This window comes from Pollachius pollachius (genome assembly GCF_949987615.1).
Source record: "Pollachius pollachius genome assembly, chromosome: 19".
NCBI classification, from domain to species: domain Eukaryota; kingdom Metazoa; phylum Chordata; class Actinopteri; order Gadiformes; family Gadidae; genus Pollachius; species Pollachius pollachius.
The window spans coordinates 11450755-11470531 of NC_136952.1; the positions used below are offsets into that span (position 1 = coordinate 11450755).

The window sequence follows — 19777 nt, forward strand, 5'->3', positions numbered from 1 at the left end:
TCTGCCTTCCATAGAAAAGGCCCCAGGAAGTGCGTCGCCTTCCCAGAAAGTAGCCACCTACGTGGTACAGCAGCAGACCACCACCCGCAACGCCGCCTACGTCTCCATGATGGGTCTGCGGAGAAACTATTGACGAGGGGGATAGGTGTGTGTGTGTGTGTGTGTGTGATGCGTGGAACTGCTTGTGCAGTTCCGGTGTGTGATTTGGTTGCATTCTCAACAGGTCGTTCCAATGTACTGTGTGCACTTTCCACCCGGCAAACACACGCATGTACTGGCACGCGCCCCTGCCACAAAAGCCGCCCTGCATTGTCAGCCTCTGAATCTCAAGTGCCTACTTTTCTTCCTCGACCAAATCGGGCTCAATCAATAGCCAGCTATAAATACCAGGAGATCAGCGCCGGCCCCGAATAAAGGGGCTGATGGCTGTCGAGATCGCTGGGGGAGAGTGGCTGCCGCCGTTTGGATTTCCACAAGGACTCCCCTTCTCTCTCTCTCGCCCTTCTTTGTGGTTCGTACATAAACTCTTTAAACAGCAGCCAGCTCAGTGGTAGTGCTGGACCGGGAGTCAATTAATCCCACACCCCTGAACCCCCGTGCTGGAGTCTGATGTGTGGGTGGTAGTCGGACAGGCTGGTGTAGACGGGTCATCCAAGAGAGCCAAGTGGACACTAGTCTCTCTGACACTTTCAGCTTTATTGACAATCATGTGCTAGGTTTATACCAGCTGTGTGTGTGTGTGTGTATGTGCGTGTATGTGCTTGCACTCGTGTGAGTGTGTGTGTCTGTGTCTGTATCTGTGTGTGGTTTTGTGTTTGTGTTCTTGCAAGTGTGTCTGTGTGTGTGTGTGTGTGCTTGCACTCGTGTGTGTGTGTGTGTGTGGTTGTGTGTTTGTGTTCTTGCACCAGTTTGTGTGTGTGTGTGTGTGTGTGTTCTTGCGCCATTGTGTGTGTGTTTGTGTGAGTGTATGTGTGTGTAACCCGGCTGAGTGTGAGAGAGACATAGGGAGATGCTCATATATCCAGTGTTTGGTCAGTGTTGAGTCACCAGAGCAGGGTGGGCTGAAAGGACCCCAACCGTGCGACACATTGAATACATTTATTTATGTTCACAGAGAACAAGTCATTCTTGGACAAAACAACAGATGCAAATAACTGTAGGATGCCATTTTCTGTCGTCATGTTTAAAGATGTGTGTGGAATTTAGCGCCATCTTGCAGAACAGACTTTTCAGAAATGGAATTTAACATTCATCAGTATGTTTTAATTGACGTATAATCCCATGAAAGTAAGAACCCCTTGTGTTATGTAATATTTCAATAAGCATGTTCCTACAGTAGTCCAGGACGGACATAGGGCTCTAGAGAGGCTAATTGTTTGATCGTTGTCGCTATCTGACTTGTAAGCTATGACCTATAGTTTCCATCTAACAGACTAAATACAGCAGGATTTACCACGTACCACACGCTACCTGCCCTATTGGGGCGGTTTAGAGTCGAGCCGTTGTCTTTGTCAAGGAACTTCCCCTGCCGCTAACAGAGGGCTCTTCTCACTGTAACTCAAAGGGCTGCCCAGGCTTTAATAACCCTGTGTGCTCCATCTGTTTCTGTGTGTGGGCCCCGGTTCTCCTCTTCTCCAAAGGTCTGTGTGAAGTCATTGTGTTTAACTGTTTTTGTGTGTGTGTGTGTATGTGTGTGTGTGTGTGTGGGTGTTGTTACTGTGTTTGTGTTAACGCATCGCTATTGATAGGCAATCATTTTTTGTGCGTTGCTCCTCCTTGAAGCCCCCGGTCTCCAAATAACCCTGGCTCACTGCAACAGGGAAATAGATAACAGGAGTAAACCAACAGGAGTAATGTTTCAGCCAGACCCAGCTAGCCGATCCAACACAAAGTCGTAAAGTTTGAGTGTAGAGAAAGGCAGTGTGCTCAAATGATCCCTGGGTCCTTCTTCAGAAGTACTGTGGCGGAGGGAGGGGTGCCTTGGCTGAACTCTTATTTCCGTCGGGGTCTGATAGATGAACTAACACTAGATGATACTGCGGTGTATTCCGTTTGTTCGTTTTGGACTGCCTTGTGTGGGACCATTTGTCCCTGCTCCTTATTGATGGCCCTAGAGATTAGTCTTTCCTTAGGTCGTAGAAAACAGGTTGGAATAAAAGATAGGTGTGTGTGTGTGTGTGTGTTTGTGTGTGTGTGTGTTTTTGATGGGGAATTCATAGCAGGAAATTGCCCTTAAGGATGATCATTTAGGTATTGACCAGGCAACAGGAGGTATGCGTGTGTGGGTGTGTGAATCCACTCTTGTTTTGCACTCTCAAACGTAGGCAGTCTTAAGACACCCGGGGCCGGCTCCTGAAGCCAATTTAGTGGAGTTTATTGTAAATTAAAGGAGGGACAAGGCTGAGGTGTTTTAGGAGATAAAGCAGCACACACACAGAAAGAGGGGAGAGAAAAACGACTAGGGAGAACACTTTGGGGGCTGGGATTGAGCTGAGGTGATTACTGAACATGTTTTATTTTGTGTTCGGGCCCTCTGGAGGTCTGCTTTTACCTGCGGTTAGCGGGAATGCCTGGAATCCTCTCCTCTGCATTTCATCTTGGTCTCACCGACACTATTTCTGACTGTCTGTGCTCTATCGGTCTGCCTGGCTGTATCTTCATCGCTGTATCTCACATCTATAATCTCTCTCTATCGCCATCTCTCTCTCACTCTAATCTATTCGTCCCTATTGATCCGGACCTAATTAAAAACATGTATCTCTCTTGTCTGTGCCAAGCGGCACATACTCCCTTTTAATAATGGTCTTAAATAAGTCGTTATTTCTAATATAAAACTTTGTCTGGCCTGTTCGAAAACAAGGTAGCCTAACTCCGTAAAAGGCTGCAGCTCTCGGCAGTGCTGCCCGCTCTGCTCTCCAGAAGAGCTGACCTAACGCATCGCCTATATTGAAGAAGGCTTTTACCTGTCCCTACGCCAGTCGGCCCGGCTTGGTTAATTAAAGCTATCCTCCCGCTGACCGTTAGAGAAGGGGGGGTGGGGACACGGATGGTGGGAGCCGGACTGCAGATGAGTCTGGGGGTCTGGGGGGGAGGGGCGGTGCAGCCCTGACGTCAGCTTATTAACTGTCCTACTTACCCTGGGATACACCGGAACTGCTCACTGAATCCCGGATGGATCACCCCTTCAGAAGTTAATATTAGTCGTGGCTTAGTGTTATCTTATATTGGCTTATAATTGTCTCATAACTCTTTGATTGTATGGTTGTTGTTTATTTTATTTTTTTATCTTATGTGCAAAATATCCGGAACGTGTTCTTCAACCGTGTGCCTGGCCAATACCACCATTGTTAATAATAAATGACCGAATTACATTATTTTCCGGTAACGGTACATCCCGCAGTGGTTGAGTCTGCTTACACCACGTTTACAGATAATGATTACATATTGGTCTATAACATTGTTTTTGTATTGACTTAAAGGAGCAGTGCGTCAGTTCAGTTGGTGGCAATCTGCGACCTCACACATTGGGTAGTGCGTAACACGAGGGCTGGGAATACTTCGAGACACTGGTAGCATACTATAATGTTTGCCTGTCTGGTGTCCAGCCGCGAGGGACCAAAGCGGACCCTCGCGGACCCTCGCGGACATGGAAGGTATGAATCCGGCTTCACAACCGGTGAATCAAAACAAGAGCTCTCGCTCCGCTCTGCCAGTTCTATATCAAGGGCTCCTCAAAGCACCCATGTGCATGTCAGACCCCCGACAATGAGGCGTTGTGGGTTGCTGCTGGTCATTGTGGTCCTTTTTTATTGACTCTCTCCCACTCCCAACCCCCAAGAAGTGCACGCTGTGGGTGTTTTCCGCGGCCCCGTGTTCAGCGGTATAAAAAGCTAATCTGTTTTCTCATAAGGTGTGGGACACTTGGTTATTTAAATTGTCCCACTGACAGCTGTGGTGGGGCGGCGGTAGCGGCACGGCTGGGGGATCTCTGCCTAAATTTCCCCCCAGACCGCGTTGTAGTGCAGACGCACGTCTTTCCTTTGCCCGCCACTTGTCGGTTATGATGCAAATAATTCACAGGGGTTATTGTACCTGTATATCACATCCTGAGATGCGATCGCTCCGGACCTTCCTTTGGGCCCTTGGATGACAGGATGACGTTACATGAGGCAAACTATTCCGGGTGATCCCGGCCACGAGTCGTGTTCCTGAGAGGGCATCCTAGAGGTAATGGCTCCCTAACAGGGGTGGCTCTGTGGAGCTTTAACTCAAGCAGCAGAAGAGCACGGATGTTGTTTTATTATTTAGTGATTTATTAGCATTAATTCAAAGTGCATTTTAGTGTCGTTAAGTGGGCCCCTTTTAGTTTTGCCATCAGGGGTGAGAGTGATTAGCCATTACAAGCCGTTTAAAAAATCTGCACTGCCACTCTACTCACATAAGCAGTGGTTTGGAGCAACTGATAGGTTGATCTATCCTCATCTTGGTGGACCACTTGGGGTGTCTAACTAATGCACAGGGCAGGGCTGACTTTGAAACGGCTTTTAATGGCTGATCACACTCACAACCAGTGGTTAAATAGGGGCCCTTTAACCAGCCGACCAGGGTTAGGTATCTCGCTCAGGGGATGGCTTCAGGTGGATCTTGTGGGGACATTGAGGTTCGAACTTGGAACCCAGTGCCTTTGTACCTGGTGGTCCACCTGCTTGACTATCCTGCCCACTTTGAGGGTCCTCGAGTATGCATTACGCACCCTTCCGAGCAACGCTTGAGGAGATGGGTGTGAGGACTCAAAAGATGGTTGGGTTTCGTTGGTCGAAGCACACACAAAACCCAGCCTAGAGGTTTTGGGCAACGGCACGAGTGTGATCGAATGCCACCGTGGAAGACCTTTTTGCTTTGTTCATGTAGAAGATTGTCCTAGTTGTATTTTGTAATTACCCACAACCTTTTTTTCAATCTTCAAATCTAATCTAAAGCAAGTTTTCAGTAGTGCTGACAATTCGCTAAGTAAGCTTATCGCAGGTACTTGCCATGTTATGATTGTTGCTTGACTAAGTTTGCAGTTTGTGTAATCATATTCATATTCTAGTTTAATTTAAAAAGTGAATTTGTCTCACTACCTGACTATTTCACCTGAGACGACTTTAAAACAATTTGCACACATTTTGCATATCCCCCCCTCACACACACACACACACACACACACACACACACACACACACACACACACACACACACAAATAGATTGAGAGAGAGAGAGAGAGAAACAGTGTGTATGTGTGTAAAAGGGAAACAGAACAACAGAAAAAAGTTACAAACACACACACACACACACACAGAAACACACACACAACCAAACCCAGTTACACGTGCAGGCAGAGGCCCTGGCAATCAGGCTGCAGGTAGCTCTTATTAGCGGTGATGTAATGAGCCGTGGCGGCTGGCCTCCTGTGCTCCTGAAGCCCACTACTCCTCTCCTCTCCGCCCATTCCTTCTCCAAGACCGGCAGGGATAAGCAGCCCTGTATAATGGAGGTCGCTGAGTGTGTGTGTGTGTGTGTGTGTGTGTGTGTGTGTGTGTGTGTGTGTACTGTGTACGTACTTCGAAGTTGGTGGAAGCAATAGAGAGGCACTGAGAACAAATCGAAATGTTAGGTTGTTGACTCCTGCTAATGTGTTTGTGTGTGTGTGTATGTGTGTGTGTGTGTGTGTGTGTGTGTGTGTGTGTGTTTGAACAGAGAGAACGAGGTCCTCAAGGTGCAGTTGAAGAAGTATGTGGGTGCGGTGCAGATGCTGAAGAGAGAGGGGAGCCAAGCCAACGACGGTAAGCCACGCCACACCTCGTATCGGTGGTCCAACTCCTTCAGCTCGCTCTCTCTCTGTTTGTCAATGTCTCTTTATCTGTCTCTCTCTCAGTTGTCTCTGTCTTGCTCTCTCTCTCTGATTATCCCTGTCTCGGTTTGCCGTTGTGTATCTTTCACACACACACAAACACAAACACAAACACAAACACAAACACAAACACCCACACGCACATACGCACTGATCCACCCAACTCCTGCTACTTAGCTGCTCGACGTTGAATCTAAATTCACTGTAAATTGCTTTGGATAAAGGCGTCAGCTCAATGAATAAATATTAACTGTGTTACTACGGAACCTATGCTTGAGTTTGAGAGAAGGTTTGTTTAAGATTTCTACCTTTGAGAGAAGGCTGGTAGAAGTTATTCTACATTTGAGAGAATGTTAGTAGAAGTTACTCCACATTTGAAAGTAGGTAAGTACAAGTTATTCTAAATGTGAGAGAAGGTTAGTAGAAGTTACTCCACATTTGAAAGTAGGTAAGTAGAAGTTATTCTACATGTGAGAGAAGGTTAGTAGAAGTCAGTCTACACTACCTAGGCATGGACTATAGCGTAGGATCGGTGGTGATATGTTTTCATATGCACTCTGGGAAACGCTTTGACAGGACTGCTACTTTTGATTTGTAGCAGTTTACAGCCACCGTCGATCTGACCCGTGGTAGAACACGACACGTGTGTTCATGTTTAAAGCCCCAGAGGCCTCATCGAGCCCTTCAACGTCTCTCTCAGGTCCGGGACAATCATTACCCGCCCACGCGCCACTCCTTGTAGACGAGTGGGCTCCCTGTCCCCCTATGGATCGAGTCTCTCCCTCCTCGCGCGTACACCACTGTGATAATAATTGGTGCGTGTGTGTGTGTGTGTGTGTGTGTGTGTGTGTGTGTGTGTGTGTGTGTGTGTGTGTGTGTGTGTGTGTGTGTGTGTGTGTGTGTGTGTGGGTGTCTCGCCTGATCTCCGGTTCTTTCCTCCAACCCTCCCTGCTTACTGATGTCTCATTAAATCGTCATTTCTACCCTTTCGCCTTTTTAACCTCCCTCCGTATCTTCTTCTTCCCATCACGACCACCCCCCCCCCCATCAATTCCTCTCTTCCCGCTCTTTGTCTGTGTTTGCCTTCATCTCGCCAGGCGTAGTAAAACCCTCGTCATGGCAACGTCTAACTGATTTCATCCTCCTGTCCCCCCCGTCTCTGCTCGCTAATGATGCTCCCACGCCATCACACTTTGATGTCCGTTGTGTGTGCATCCTTGTGTGTGTGTGTGTGTGCGTGCATAGTTGTGTGTCTATCAGTGTATATTTGTGTGTGTGTGTGTGTGCAAGTCCTTCAATGGGGGGGTGGGGGGGATGCAGTGTCGCAGAAACCTACAAGTCGCTGCGTCTTTCTCCGCTTGCTCGGGCGGAGATCCCCTTCACGGTGTCCTCCTCTGTGATTGGCTCGCAGCTTTCCATTTGAAACGCTACCCCGCTTAATGACAGCCGTGTGGCTGTGATCCCCTGCGCGCTCCCAGGGGCCCCCGTCTAAACCGCTGACAGTCTGCCGGAGACGCCGCCTCCTCTTCCTCCTCTCTTTTGTGCCCCTCATCTTCGTCTTGTTTTTTTCCTTCTGTTTCAAAGGAGAATGCGTCGTGTGTGTCTGTGTGTGTGTGTGGGAAGAGGCTCCTCGGTCATGTTTGTGTGTGTGTGTCATGTATTTCAAACATATCACTGCGTGACGATTATGGGCATGGAAGTGGCCGCACACAGCCCTGCTTTTATGTCACGTGATGCACAGTGCTACGAGGAGCGGGCGGGCGTGCGTGCGTGCGTGCATGCGTGCGTGCATGTGTATTTGTGTGTGCAAGCAAGTGGTTGTGTGTGTGTGTCATGTTCCACCACAGACAGGCATCCAAGTGCATGTTCCAGAAAGTTATCCTACTCAGGGAAAAACATGGCGCGGTACAATCATCGTTTTCTCTTCAATTAATCCCGCACGCTCTAAGTGCACCGGCTCTCTCCCTCGCTGGAGGGGGGGAGAGGAGTCCTCTGCATTCAAGCGCCGCTCAGAGAGAAACTAAAGGACTCCAACAAGGTGTCTGAGCGTTGGGGTGGTTGTAGCGACATACACACACGTGCACGCACGGCACACGCCGCACGCCGCACGCCGCACACTCAGCCAGACCCTCACCAGTGGAGTAGTGGTTTTAATTAAACTGAAGAGCGGTGTTTGTTTGAGGGTCCGATGTGTAAGCTTTCCTATAAGGCTTGAGAGACTCTCTGATTTATGGGCCACATCTGAACAGCCCGGCCAGTCTCCAAGCTCCTGGTCTATTGTGGTCCTCCCGCCGACCAGCTAACTAGCTAACTGACTGTCTGGCTGGCTGGCTGGCTTCTCCCTGAAGGCGGTTGCCATGGTGACCCTGGCCGTCTCCAGGAACGATGATTGCTCCGTAACACCCGGCTGATATTGGCCTGGCCGAACTGTACATCCCCTGAAGAAAGGCTCTGCCGTTGGGAGGGCATGATGGATATCAGGAGTTAGTTAGCGGGTCGAGGGCTTGTGGGCCCAGCCACGGCGGGAAAATCAAAGAGAGGTCGATTACGAGGTCGGAGTGCCCTGGATCCTCACTTCCCGTCTGGCCACTCCCAGCTGTTCTTTCGACCTTGTTCCGTCTCCTGCTCCCCTCGCAGTCTTTTGTTTTCATCTTGTTACTCTCTTTTATTATTGCTCTGCTTGGATATTTCCAGCGGACGGGAGAGGCCCTTCCTCGGTGGGGGGGGGGAAATACAATTGTAGGATTCCGATTTGATCCCGAGTTCATCTCCGGCGTTCCTCTGACGGGATTCATCAGGAGCCCTCGGGGTGCTGTTCCCGCTCCACTCTTTATTGATGGCGGGGAGCTCTGGCCGGGGCCGGCGGCCGCCCTCATCCCCACCAGATTTCACTTGTTAGTGTTTTGTCTCCCCCCCCCCCCCCGATAACCTGCCGTCTGCAGCGTTCATCATCCGACAAACACACTGTCAGGTTTTAGTAGAGCGGGCCGGCCGTGCTGTCCGATGGCAGGTTGAGCGATTCAATTACCCCTGAATCCTGTTAAAAAGACGAGCGCTGTCTGGGAAACAGAGACATGCTTTACTGGGTTGTCTCGTTTCTGAAGCCTTTCAGTGTTATTTGTTGGATTGTTGGCTGTTTTGTAGTGGAAGTATTTTCCTGGGGTTGTGTTGTCTTCACTGGTGTGTATAGTTTCTACACAACACTCTTCTTCAACACACAACGCGCACCCATGCACACACACACACACGCGCGTACACACACACACACACACACACACACACACACACACACACACACACACACACACACACACACACACACACACACACACACACACACACACACACACACACACACACACACACACACACACACACACACACACACAACAGACACAGCCACACACAAACAGACACAGCCACACACAAACAGACACACAGCCACACACACACACACGCAAAGACACAGCCACATGCTGCCCTTGTCTATGTGTGTGTGTGTGTTCTAGCCTGTGACTAAACCCGGCGAGGACAGGAGCGTATTCATCTCCTGTAGGGTAATGGATTACCAACAGGTTAACACTTAATAGGCCGCCCCTGGGCTGGTCGCGGCCCACCCTCTTCCAGCCCGGCTGCCTCCTGTCAACGCTGAGGCAGGGGCTTAACTCAACGGGCCAATCCCAGAGCGTTTGACAGCCCACCGTCTCCCCTGATCTGAGTGTGTAACTAATTCATTACACACAAGGCTTTGTATTAAATCGACCTGCTCTGCAGCGTGCCCTTGTGCAACCCCCCCATCCCCCCCCCCCCCCCGGATGAAATCATCCATGTTGGTGTGTCGTCATGGTACCTAGTAGGGACAATCCTTTTGTCTGTGTCGTCGTATAAGACGGAGCCGGAGGTCCTGTCTGTCGCTAATGTCGCACCCAGCAGTCCAGTGATAGGAAAGGCTTCTGAGGGCAGAGGGCACAGAGCCTGGGCCGGGAGCCAGGTACATCAAGGGGAGGAGCTACGCCTCCATCCTGTTTTGTACCGTAAAAAAATATATATTTGAGCGAGGGGATGAAGAAATCAGAAGGAGATCTTTAAAATATTTTTACAAATGCCAGTCTAGACGATGTTGATCTGAAACCTTGACAGACATTGGGACAGTACTGACGGAGTTTGTGTCCGCAAACTAGAGTACACGCTCACATATCCACACCTCCGCCAACATGATTGGTCTGAAAGAAGTGAACCGGCTATCAGACATTTGATTACTATGATAAAGTTTGATTACTAATTTATAGTCAGGTTTGCGAATCTCTAACTAACGCACAGCATAAGGGCTCATTTTTCATACGACCATGCTAAGAAATGGAAGCACTCACACCTTCTTGTTAGATAATCGTACCAACTCTCCCCCAAATTAGAAAAGTACGTGAGTGGGACTCTCGACTTGGAGTGAGCATTTGTGCGTGGCCATGTTTGTTTATGCATAGATCATATCTGCTTCTGTGTGTGTTGTGTGTGTGTATAACATGTTTCATGTGTTTGGTGCTATTTACCAGTGATCCCAGATATAGATATGCTGTGAATGGTTTGGTGGTTGTGAGTATGTGTGTGTGTGTGTAGGAGTGTGTTTTGCAGATTCAGAACGAGTGCATGTGGGCCATGCTGTGTTAAGTTAATGGATCCCGTCTCCTGTTGAGGAGGTGAGGGAACGCGTCCATATCAAGCAGGAGGTGAGAGGTGGGGGGCGGTCCTGTGAAAGGGTGTGGGTGTGTGTGTGAAGTGGGCCAACATAATAACACTGTACATTTGAGGTCATAGGTGGGCGCGAAGAGTGTGTGTGTGTGTGTGTGTGTGTGTGTGTGTGTGTGTGTGTGTGTGTGTGTGTGTGTGTGTGTGTGTGTGTGTGTGTGTGTGTGTGTGTGTGTGTGAAGTGGGCCCTGTAATTACGCTGTACATTGGCGGTCATGGGTGGGGGCTAAGTGTGTGTGTGAGGGAGTGGGGTTTTGCTTGTTGTTCAGGTCCTGGTTGGCAAACCGTAAAAGGGCAGTTGATGAGTCATCCGGTTCCCCTGAGGAGCGGAATCGTTCCCACACACACGTTTAGCTTTCCATAGGACCCCCCCCAGACCGGGTCCATGTACTGATCCAGATCCCCCTGGGCTAGACCCTGAAGGTGCAGACCCCCCAGCGGCCCAGCTGCCATCCCTCCGGATCTGCGGGCCCCGTCAGCTCACAAGGGGCCAAGAACATTCTTATCATGAAAGCATCAGTGCTTATTCAGCTGTGTGTGTGTGTGTGTGTGTGTGTGAGCGATAGTCTCAGAAACGGTGGGACTTTGCACGACAGGTGTGTGAGGGTTGGGGGTAAGGTGTATGTGAATTGATGCATGTCCTGAGACCTGGTTATCAATGCGTATTGGTGTGCGTGTGTGAGCCCACTGATGAGGGACAGATTTTCACACCTGAGATATAAGGTGTTGATGGATATTCTGATCATCATGCTCTCCAGGCCCGCCTGCTACTTTCCTAATAATGTGGTACACACACACACACACACACACACACACACACACACACACACACACACACACACACACGCGCACATCAAGTTAGCTATGCCATTTCTCTTTTACTGAGTGAGACCCTTCATGCCACATCCCATAATATAGCAATTTCTTATCCTATGCAAAGTTTTGCTCAGAAAGTTTGGATTCAAAAATTGCATTCAAATAAATTTTTATTGAGGTGTGATGTCATCCTCCGGGCTGTATCGGATGTGTTTCAGGCACTTCAGGCCAAACTTCGATTGGCTTGACTTGTGGCCTTTAAAATAGACACTAGGTTATTTCTGAAGGCCTTCTTTATTCACCTTCCACAGATTAATTCATTTATCCACTCTCTCTCCCGTTCTCTCTCTATCTCTATTTTTTTCACTTCTCTCTTTCTGTCTAGCTTTCTCTCTCTCCCTCCCTCCCTAAATCCTCATGCATGTGGGTGGATGTGTGTGTGTTTGTGTGTCTGGGGGGGGGGGGGCGGGGTCGTCACATGAGTACCAGCATGGCAGTGAGCAAGCGGATGACTGGACCACCATGCTCCACCTGCAGATGTCGGTATGACAGATGGAGGTGGGGTGGTGCCGGTGGTGGTGGTGATGGGTTGTCGAGGTCTAGCCCTGCTTGTCAGACCGGCTGTTGCTTTTTAAAGGTTCTTAGTCAGCGGTGTGTCTTTGATTCTAATCCCTGAAAAGTCACAGGTTATGGCAGGGATGGGATGTTTACTTTGAGAGAGAGTTTTTGTGTGTGTGTGTGTGTGTGTGTGTGTGTGTGTGTGTGTGTGTGTGTAGTTGAGTAAAACATTCATTCTTAATCTGTGGCATAAAAACATAATCTGTGTGTGCTCCTAAGGGTGTGTTTGCGTGAGTGTTCGGAGCATACCTTATAATCTTTTAAAAAAAAAGAGCTGAATAAGTACTGCATCCTGTTCACCGGTTGCATGCCACAGCTGCCGCAAGGCATGCTGGGTAGAGCCGGGCCAGATGGCGGTGGATGTGGCTCTATGGCGCAGGGCATCAGGGTGGGATAGTAATTGGAAGCGACCAGCACGCTGGTCCAAGCGACGGGGTCTGGGTTCGGACATAAGGCGCCTGATGCCCCACCCACAGAGTCGATAATGAAATTCAGGCTCGTAAGCCCCCCCCCCCCCCCCCAACCCCGACTGTTGTTGTCCTTATCGTTGTTGTTGTTGTTGTTGTTAGGATTGAGTTAATCTGAGCCGTTAGCCCTTCTCATCATTATCACGTTGCTGAACTCGTGTTTGCCCTACTTCTTTTCCTTGTCATTATCGTCTTTGTCTTTTACAAGCCGTCTTAACTTAAATCCTCATTAAAAGAAAAAACAGCACTTAAAAACAATGACTTTTTTTCTCATTTGTAGACATTTCTTTTTCTAACAGCCTTTTCTCTATCTGAGGACCATTTAACATTTTGTCTTGGAGCCCCTACTTGTTGTTGTTGTCGTAGTTGGTGTTGTTGTTTGTGTGTTTTAACGACACGGGTGGATCTCGGGCGTGTTTGAAAGATATCCATCCGCTCTTTCATTTGACCCCCCGCCGAGTCTCCCAAAGACTGCTTCTCAAACTGTGCTGAATAAGTGCCACCAGCAAGGCGGCTCATTTCTACCATCTTATCCGCACCACAAAGCGTATTTGCTCCCCCCCCCCTCCTCCACTCCACTATTATGTGTCTAGCGTACTAATGTGCTCTGTGATAATCGTGGCTCTCCATAAACAACTGACATCCCGTTTCTGGTGCGTTCGTCGAAAAGTGGTGCTCTTCTGCTGCTTCAAAAGACCTGTGGGACGTGCTGCTGCGCTGGGGGGGGAGAGGAGAGTGGAAGAGATGACAATAGAGGAAGAGCTTCTTCAGGAGGTTTGTGCCAGCCTATGGAGGTAGCATCAGAAACAAAAGGAATAAATGGAGGAGGGATGAAGGGGGAACAAACCCTCTGTTGAAGACGGGGATGAAGAGAGCCCGGGGGGTGCTGGTGTCTGGATGTAAAGGGGAGAGCTCGAGGAACTAGAGAATCATACCCTCGGCCCGCTTGTCTTCCTTTTCCTGTTCCTCTCCAGGAGCTTCAGGCCAACGGGACGCGCTGTAAACGCCTGTTCCTCCTCCTTCTCGCATCTTCCTCTTCCTCCCACCCTGCGGGGATCCGGTAGTTCTCAGCGGTCCCCCCGTCCCCAGCCTCCCTGTCCAGGGCACGGCCTCAGCCTAGTGGGCGTGTTGGTGCTCTGCACGTTCTACCCCCCAAATCCACGCTGACTCGTACACAAGGCACACTTTCTCTCGTGCGTGTACAACGGTATTGGTCGGGCCACTTATCTGGCGACAATTACACAGCATGAAGTTAGTTTCGGTTGTCTGCCTCAGAAAAGTCACAGATTATAAATATGCCCCATTCAACACGGTTAGACTACATTACAGCACTTACAAAAAAAAGGGAGCATTTGGAGCGACACACTTCCATAAAAGAAATAAGCTGAAATGGAACGAGAGCGGATGAATCATTTATGAGCTCCAGTGGGAAGCGGGTGGCCATCCAAGAAACACCCAAAACAAATACAGGATATTGATAAGAATTTGATTGCAACACCATAAGGCTGTTAGGTTCACTTATTCTAAATCACTTTTAATTAGTCCCCATTGGGTCAATGTTACTGCAGAGTCGGGCTCGGGCTGGGTAGTACTTTAATTGAAAAATTAATTAATACCATTAATGGTGCAAAACCATTGCAATAGTATGCAGCAGTATTAGCAATATAATGTTTTAATAATAACTAAATTAATTATTAAGTAGAGTCGTAATATGTGCAGTTATGAAAATATAACTAAGGCTTTTTCAATGCTACTATAAAAGTAAAACAAAGTATTGTGGTGAAACATACATAGATAATTGGATACATAGCTAATCATCTCAGCTGATTTCCAATTGTAATGCGTGGCTGTTTTATCAAGACGTTAAGCCAGACAGCCAGTGTTTGTAGTCAGAGTCAAAGCGGTGTAAAATGAACAGCTAATGTTTTGATTGAAGACATCAGACACACCGTTTCGTGACTCATCAGAGCCACTGTCACTGTAATCAGATCAACCCTCCCAAAATGGACTTCGGCATTCCCTACACCCCAGCCTCCGCCTCCGATGTGGCTGTGTGACGTCTTCGTAAATTGCGATATTAACCGAGATCGGAACGGAATCGTCCGGCATGATGATGAGCATGTGCTGAGATTGCGCACGGCATGTACAGAAAGATTGTGTGGTGCGTGACCGTCGAGTAAACGTTTTCACCGTACGTTCGTATATATACACGACGTACGTAAAGCAAATGCGACAAATTCGAGATTTGTCGAAATTACGCTCAGATTAGCGTAGATAAAAGAGGTGCGGAGAGCCCGTTTGATCATCAGGATGGTGATTGGAATGATTGGAAATTAAATATAGCCAGGATTAGTAAAGAAATTGAGAGGATTAATTAAACAGAAGTATTTTTTTCCTAATACTGCTCGTCGAGGGATCCGACACATTTTGCAATGCCGTTTCCCATGTGCTACCAATGTCGCTTTTCCCTCGTTGCGCAGTGAAATGGGTTCAAATAAAGCTTTATTCAGTGCACTACTTTCCTTTCTAATGCAGCTACCACTGTGTGATCTTACCAAAGCCTTCTGTAGCAGGTCGGAATTACATTTACGACACTCTATATACAGCACAATTAATAATGAGAGGCATTCATCACAGGCGTATTTTCTCTATGTATGGGGAGATGGAAAAATGCAAGGTAAAGCAGTATTGCGAACATTTTCGACAAATCTCATTCACAAGAATTATTTCAAAACAATTTTTGGCAATTCAAGTTGTCCCTTGTATATTCATGGGTGATAAATTGGGCCATCAAAGGGAAACGTTGACTGAATTCCAAACCCATAACCTGCAACATTTGTTTGTCCTCTAAAACCCCCATTGATGCTAGGTTTCCGTCCAAATTGCAGGAATATTGCCTCGTTCTCGTTCTTTATTCTTCCTATTTTCCTGTCGCCTTTAACCCAAGCTGTCAGTCTTTCCTTTTTGTTATCTTTGAATCGGAACAAAACAAATGGAAAAAAGAGGGTGGGGCCCTCTTATCAAGGGACAAGTCACTCAAAGGAAATGCCCATTTTGCAAAAAGTTTTTCTTTTAAGTAATCTCCTAGGCGAGGCCCGCTGAGCTCCAGCCGGCTCAAAGGGAAAACGCTTGTTTTGTCCGGGTCTATGTAGTCTAAATCAAACGGCTTTTCACAGCAATTCAATCTGTGATTGAAATATTAAACACTGGGTGCTAGGCCATGGTAGTTCGCTCTTGTTTCCTCTCTCTCTCACTCTCACTCTCTCGCTCCTCCTATTCTTCGCTTTCCTTCAGAATCCCGATGGAAACTCCTATTGTGCTCTCACTCTATTCTCCTTATGTACCATCAAAGCACGGCCGGCATTAATAATCCATGTTAATACCGCCCATGTTTCCAAGACGTAAAGTAACGGCTGCATATATATTTGATTAATCACGCTGACCTCTGAACTCCACCGTGTCACCTCCACGTTCCGGGGAGAAATTGTTTGTCGGCGGTAGGAACGCCATTAGCACGAGCTGCTGCCGCTGAGCTGTTGTCAACCATCTCGGAGAGTGTGTGAGGCAGAGGTGTCAGCAGAATCACTTTCAAATGGTTTGCATTGCTCCACAACCCTGTTTCATCTCCAGCACTTTGAATTGAATATGAAGTGCGCTGTTTTGTTTGTTTTACACTTGTGTGAATAAATAAAATTCAACCGAGCTTCAAGCCAGCGCTGGCAGGTTGTGACACCGCCACAGAAGGAGAGACGCCAACATGAAAGTCGCCCGCTTAATGATTGTTTTCCCGTGTTTGTGTGTGTGTGTGTGTGTGTGTGTGTGTGTGTGTGTGTGTGTGTGTGTGTGTGTGTCGTCCTCCCCGCACAAGAGGTCATCCCTCTCCTGTGCCCAGGCGTCGGTTCACTCCGGCGCCCTTTGGTCCGCGCAGACACGCTCGATAATTAGGCCCGACGACGCCCGGAGACTCGGGAAGAAGTCTCCGCCGGTCGGCGTTGAGACGCGTGGAGGGGGGCTGGGTCGTTGTTCATAACTTTGTTGGCGACCGGATTCTGGGGCAGGGAGGAGAGGGGGCACGTCGCGTGTCAGTGCGTGTGAGGGGGTCTGACGGGGGGTCTGATGAGACGCCGGCAGCTGCAGCTGATTGAAGTTTAGCATCGCGGTCCGTGATTAACAGACGTCTGAACTTCAGTGTTTGACAGCACCCTCGTCGTCCCCGTGTAATTGGCCCTTCTGCTGATTAAATCACGTATGCAGCGCCGAGTGTTTGTTTACGAGTGGCTCACCCCCCGAGTTGGTGCAAACTTTTCTAGGGTGAGGTTGAACTTTGGTGTGTGTGTGTGTGTGTGTATAGACACAGGCTGCAAAACTTTCTTTGTTTTGATTAACTTTGACACAGCATCGCTTTTTCTATTGCTAATACAAAACGACAATACTCAAAAAGTAGCACAAAGTTGAGGGTCGTGACACGCCCCGCTCCTTCCAAGGACACTCAACCCAGAACTATTTTTGGGGGAATTGTCTTTTTATTAAGTTGAAACTGTGGGCTCACTTCCACTTTAACCGTGTGTTCACACCAAAAGCAAAGGTGTGAATACATACAAAGTCAATGCAAAGACGCTAATAGATGCACTTTAAAAATTTTCTTGGCCGGCAGCATGAATCACTCAGATGGGGCAAAGTTCTACTTGTGCTGAGACTCAAATCGCCTTATTCACGTGTTCCCTTGAGTTCAAATATTTATACATTATGCATTGAAAGAACGTATCTGGATTTTTTGCCTCTGAATTTATCTCATTTTTAAATTTTCAACAAATCCTTTTCACCTTTTCTTTTTCAATGTTAAAAAATTCAAAATCAAATATTCAACGTTAAAAAATTCAACTTAAATATTTTCAACGTCCCCAAGTTCAACATGCCGAAGTCAGCTGCACAATCCAATGTATGAAATTCAGCGTTAACATCAGGGGACCCAAGGAAGAGCAATCGATCCTAGATGCCAGATCGCGGTCAAGCAAGGAGAGCGAGTGGGTGTTACGCAGTATTCTGCGACCGACCGACCACATTTTCTGCAAAATGCACGAGTTTGAAGCGTAGACAGGCATGAAGTCGTTCACGTGCGGAAACATGCACAAGCTTAAAACTTAACGTTTGTATCGTCATCGATCACTCGGATTGTGGGTATTCGTTTTGTGACACCGGATGCACGTTAATTGGCTGGAGCTAAACGGTTGATATGCCTCTATGGTGGCATAACAAGAGCGCAACGAACAGCAGAGCCAACACTATTCCGTACCGAGTGGCATGATACAGATATGAGGATGACAAATTAAAAGCAGGTTGATGTCCGGCGTTTCTTGCCGGGGCTCGCCGTGCTTCCACTGGAACTACGGGCTGGTGCCGCTTCAGTTGCGCAATACTGTCGGCTCTGCGCTCTCGTTCCACAGTGGGCAGCGGGCTTCAGATCGCACCAGCATCACACCAAACGTAGGCAAAGAGACCTCGGATCGCCACAAATTGGTGCCCTAATAAATTGGGCTCCTTAACCCACTACAATTACCCTTACGCTGCATGTAAATCCATCCAAGTCACTGCAATCAAACACACACTTCACATACAGGCATTAATTCATTGTTTATTTCATACTGAAGTAAAAAAAAGTAAAACGTTGTGCATTATAACAAACGTAAATAAAAAATAAGATCCCCCCCTCACCTTGTTATTAAATATGCTTAATAAAAAAAAAAAAAATTGATTTGATTAGCATTTTACAGACTGATACAATGGATAGGGCGTTTAGTAAGGTCCACCAGCGTGTCTCTTCTCACCATAAAAAGCTACAGTCAGTGTTTAATGACGTTGATTTACCTTTCAGCCTTTCCAATTATAGGCTACTGTGTAAATTGCTGTTTAGAATTAGCGTTTGTATCAAGAAAGAAAGAACCAGCAAGGGACGCTCTTATTCCCGCTCTCCTTGCTCCGTGATCAGGCATCTAGGATCGATGCTCTTCCTTGGATTCCCGGATGTCAACACTGAAATTCATACATTGAATTTTGCAGGTGACTTTGGCATGTTGAATTTGGGGACGCTGAAAATATTTAAGTTGAATTATTTAACGTTGAATATTTGATTTTGAATTTTTAACATTGAAAAATACAGGTGAAAATGGTTTGTTGTAAATGTGTATATTATAGCAATATTTGTGTATTGCTTTATTGAAAAGACCATCCTCAGGCTGCTCAGTGTAACTTCATTCTCTATTCCGTCCATCCAGTCTATTCTGTGAGCCTATCAAACTGTGACAACAGAGGCCTATAGGCCATGTGTTTGGCCCATAGATGGCAGTGTGTCCATTACGCTCCGGCAACATCCGTGCCTGTTCCTCTACGGGCCAAAGAGGAAGGAACGACAGACAGACGCTGTCATCCCTAATACAGAGTTACCCAAATGGCCTACGAGGGTAAATCAGGAGCACGCACCGCTTAATAGTTCAGGAAAGACCCGTCGATGCGCGGGGCCCGGCTCTGACCTCGCCGTGTAAAACGGTGAACGTCTTAGCGAGTCGATTTGACAAAAGGTTGCGTGACTAATGACGATCGTCTAAGGCCACGGGAGAGGAAAACAAACACACACAACCCTGGGACATCCGTCTCTTTCTCTCTCGCTCCGAGTCCGCTCCCTCTCTCTCTGTCACTTCTTTGTGCCGATCCGTCTTTGTTTTCCGCAGGAGGTGAGTAAGAGGAGTTGAGTGCGCTTGAACTGCTTGATGAGGTCACGTCTTGTTTCAGCCGCAGGTTCAAGGCCAACAGATTCGGTGAACGTGCACTGTGTGTAACATGCGCTAAGTAACTTGCTCGGCTCTCGCACAAAAATACATAAAAAATACTACATTAAGCTATATAACTTAAGAAGATTTTGCCCGTCTTGGTCCTGGTGTCTTTTGTCTCCCAATTACCCTGGCCTTTTGTTGCTGGTGCTAGTGAGGAGTCAAGCAGCTGTCATTTCGTGTCAGCCATTATGGAGCTGTTAGTTTCTTCGTGTTCTTTGGTTGTTGTGTCAGAGGGCTTTGTGGTCTGACGTGGCCACACACAATCTCTTGTCTCGTCCGTGTCTGTGAACAAATAACCAGATGAAGGTGACAAAAGACAATTCTGATGATGATTCAGATGGATGGTGATCATGGTCAACGAGTTTGTGTGTGTGTGTGGGGGGGGGGTGTGGGTGGATGGGTGGGTGGGGGC

At 47.8% G+C, this 19777-nt stretch overlaps 1 protein-coding gene across 1 annotated transcript in view; it reads left to right on the forward strand.

Annotated features, from left to right (window-relative positions):
• Window positions 1–19777, forward strand: part of snx29 (sorting nexin 29) — a 100559-nt gene that overhangs the window by 16462 nt on the left and 64320 nt on the right. Inside the window, exon 14 of the mRNA XM_079756275.1 lies at window positions 5741–5826. Within this exon, the coding sequence (XP_079612401.1) occupies window positions 5741–5826 (86 nt within the window). The remainder of the gene's footprint in view (window positions 1–5740; window positions 5827–19777) is intronic.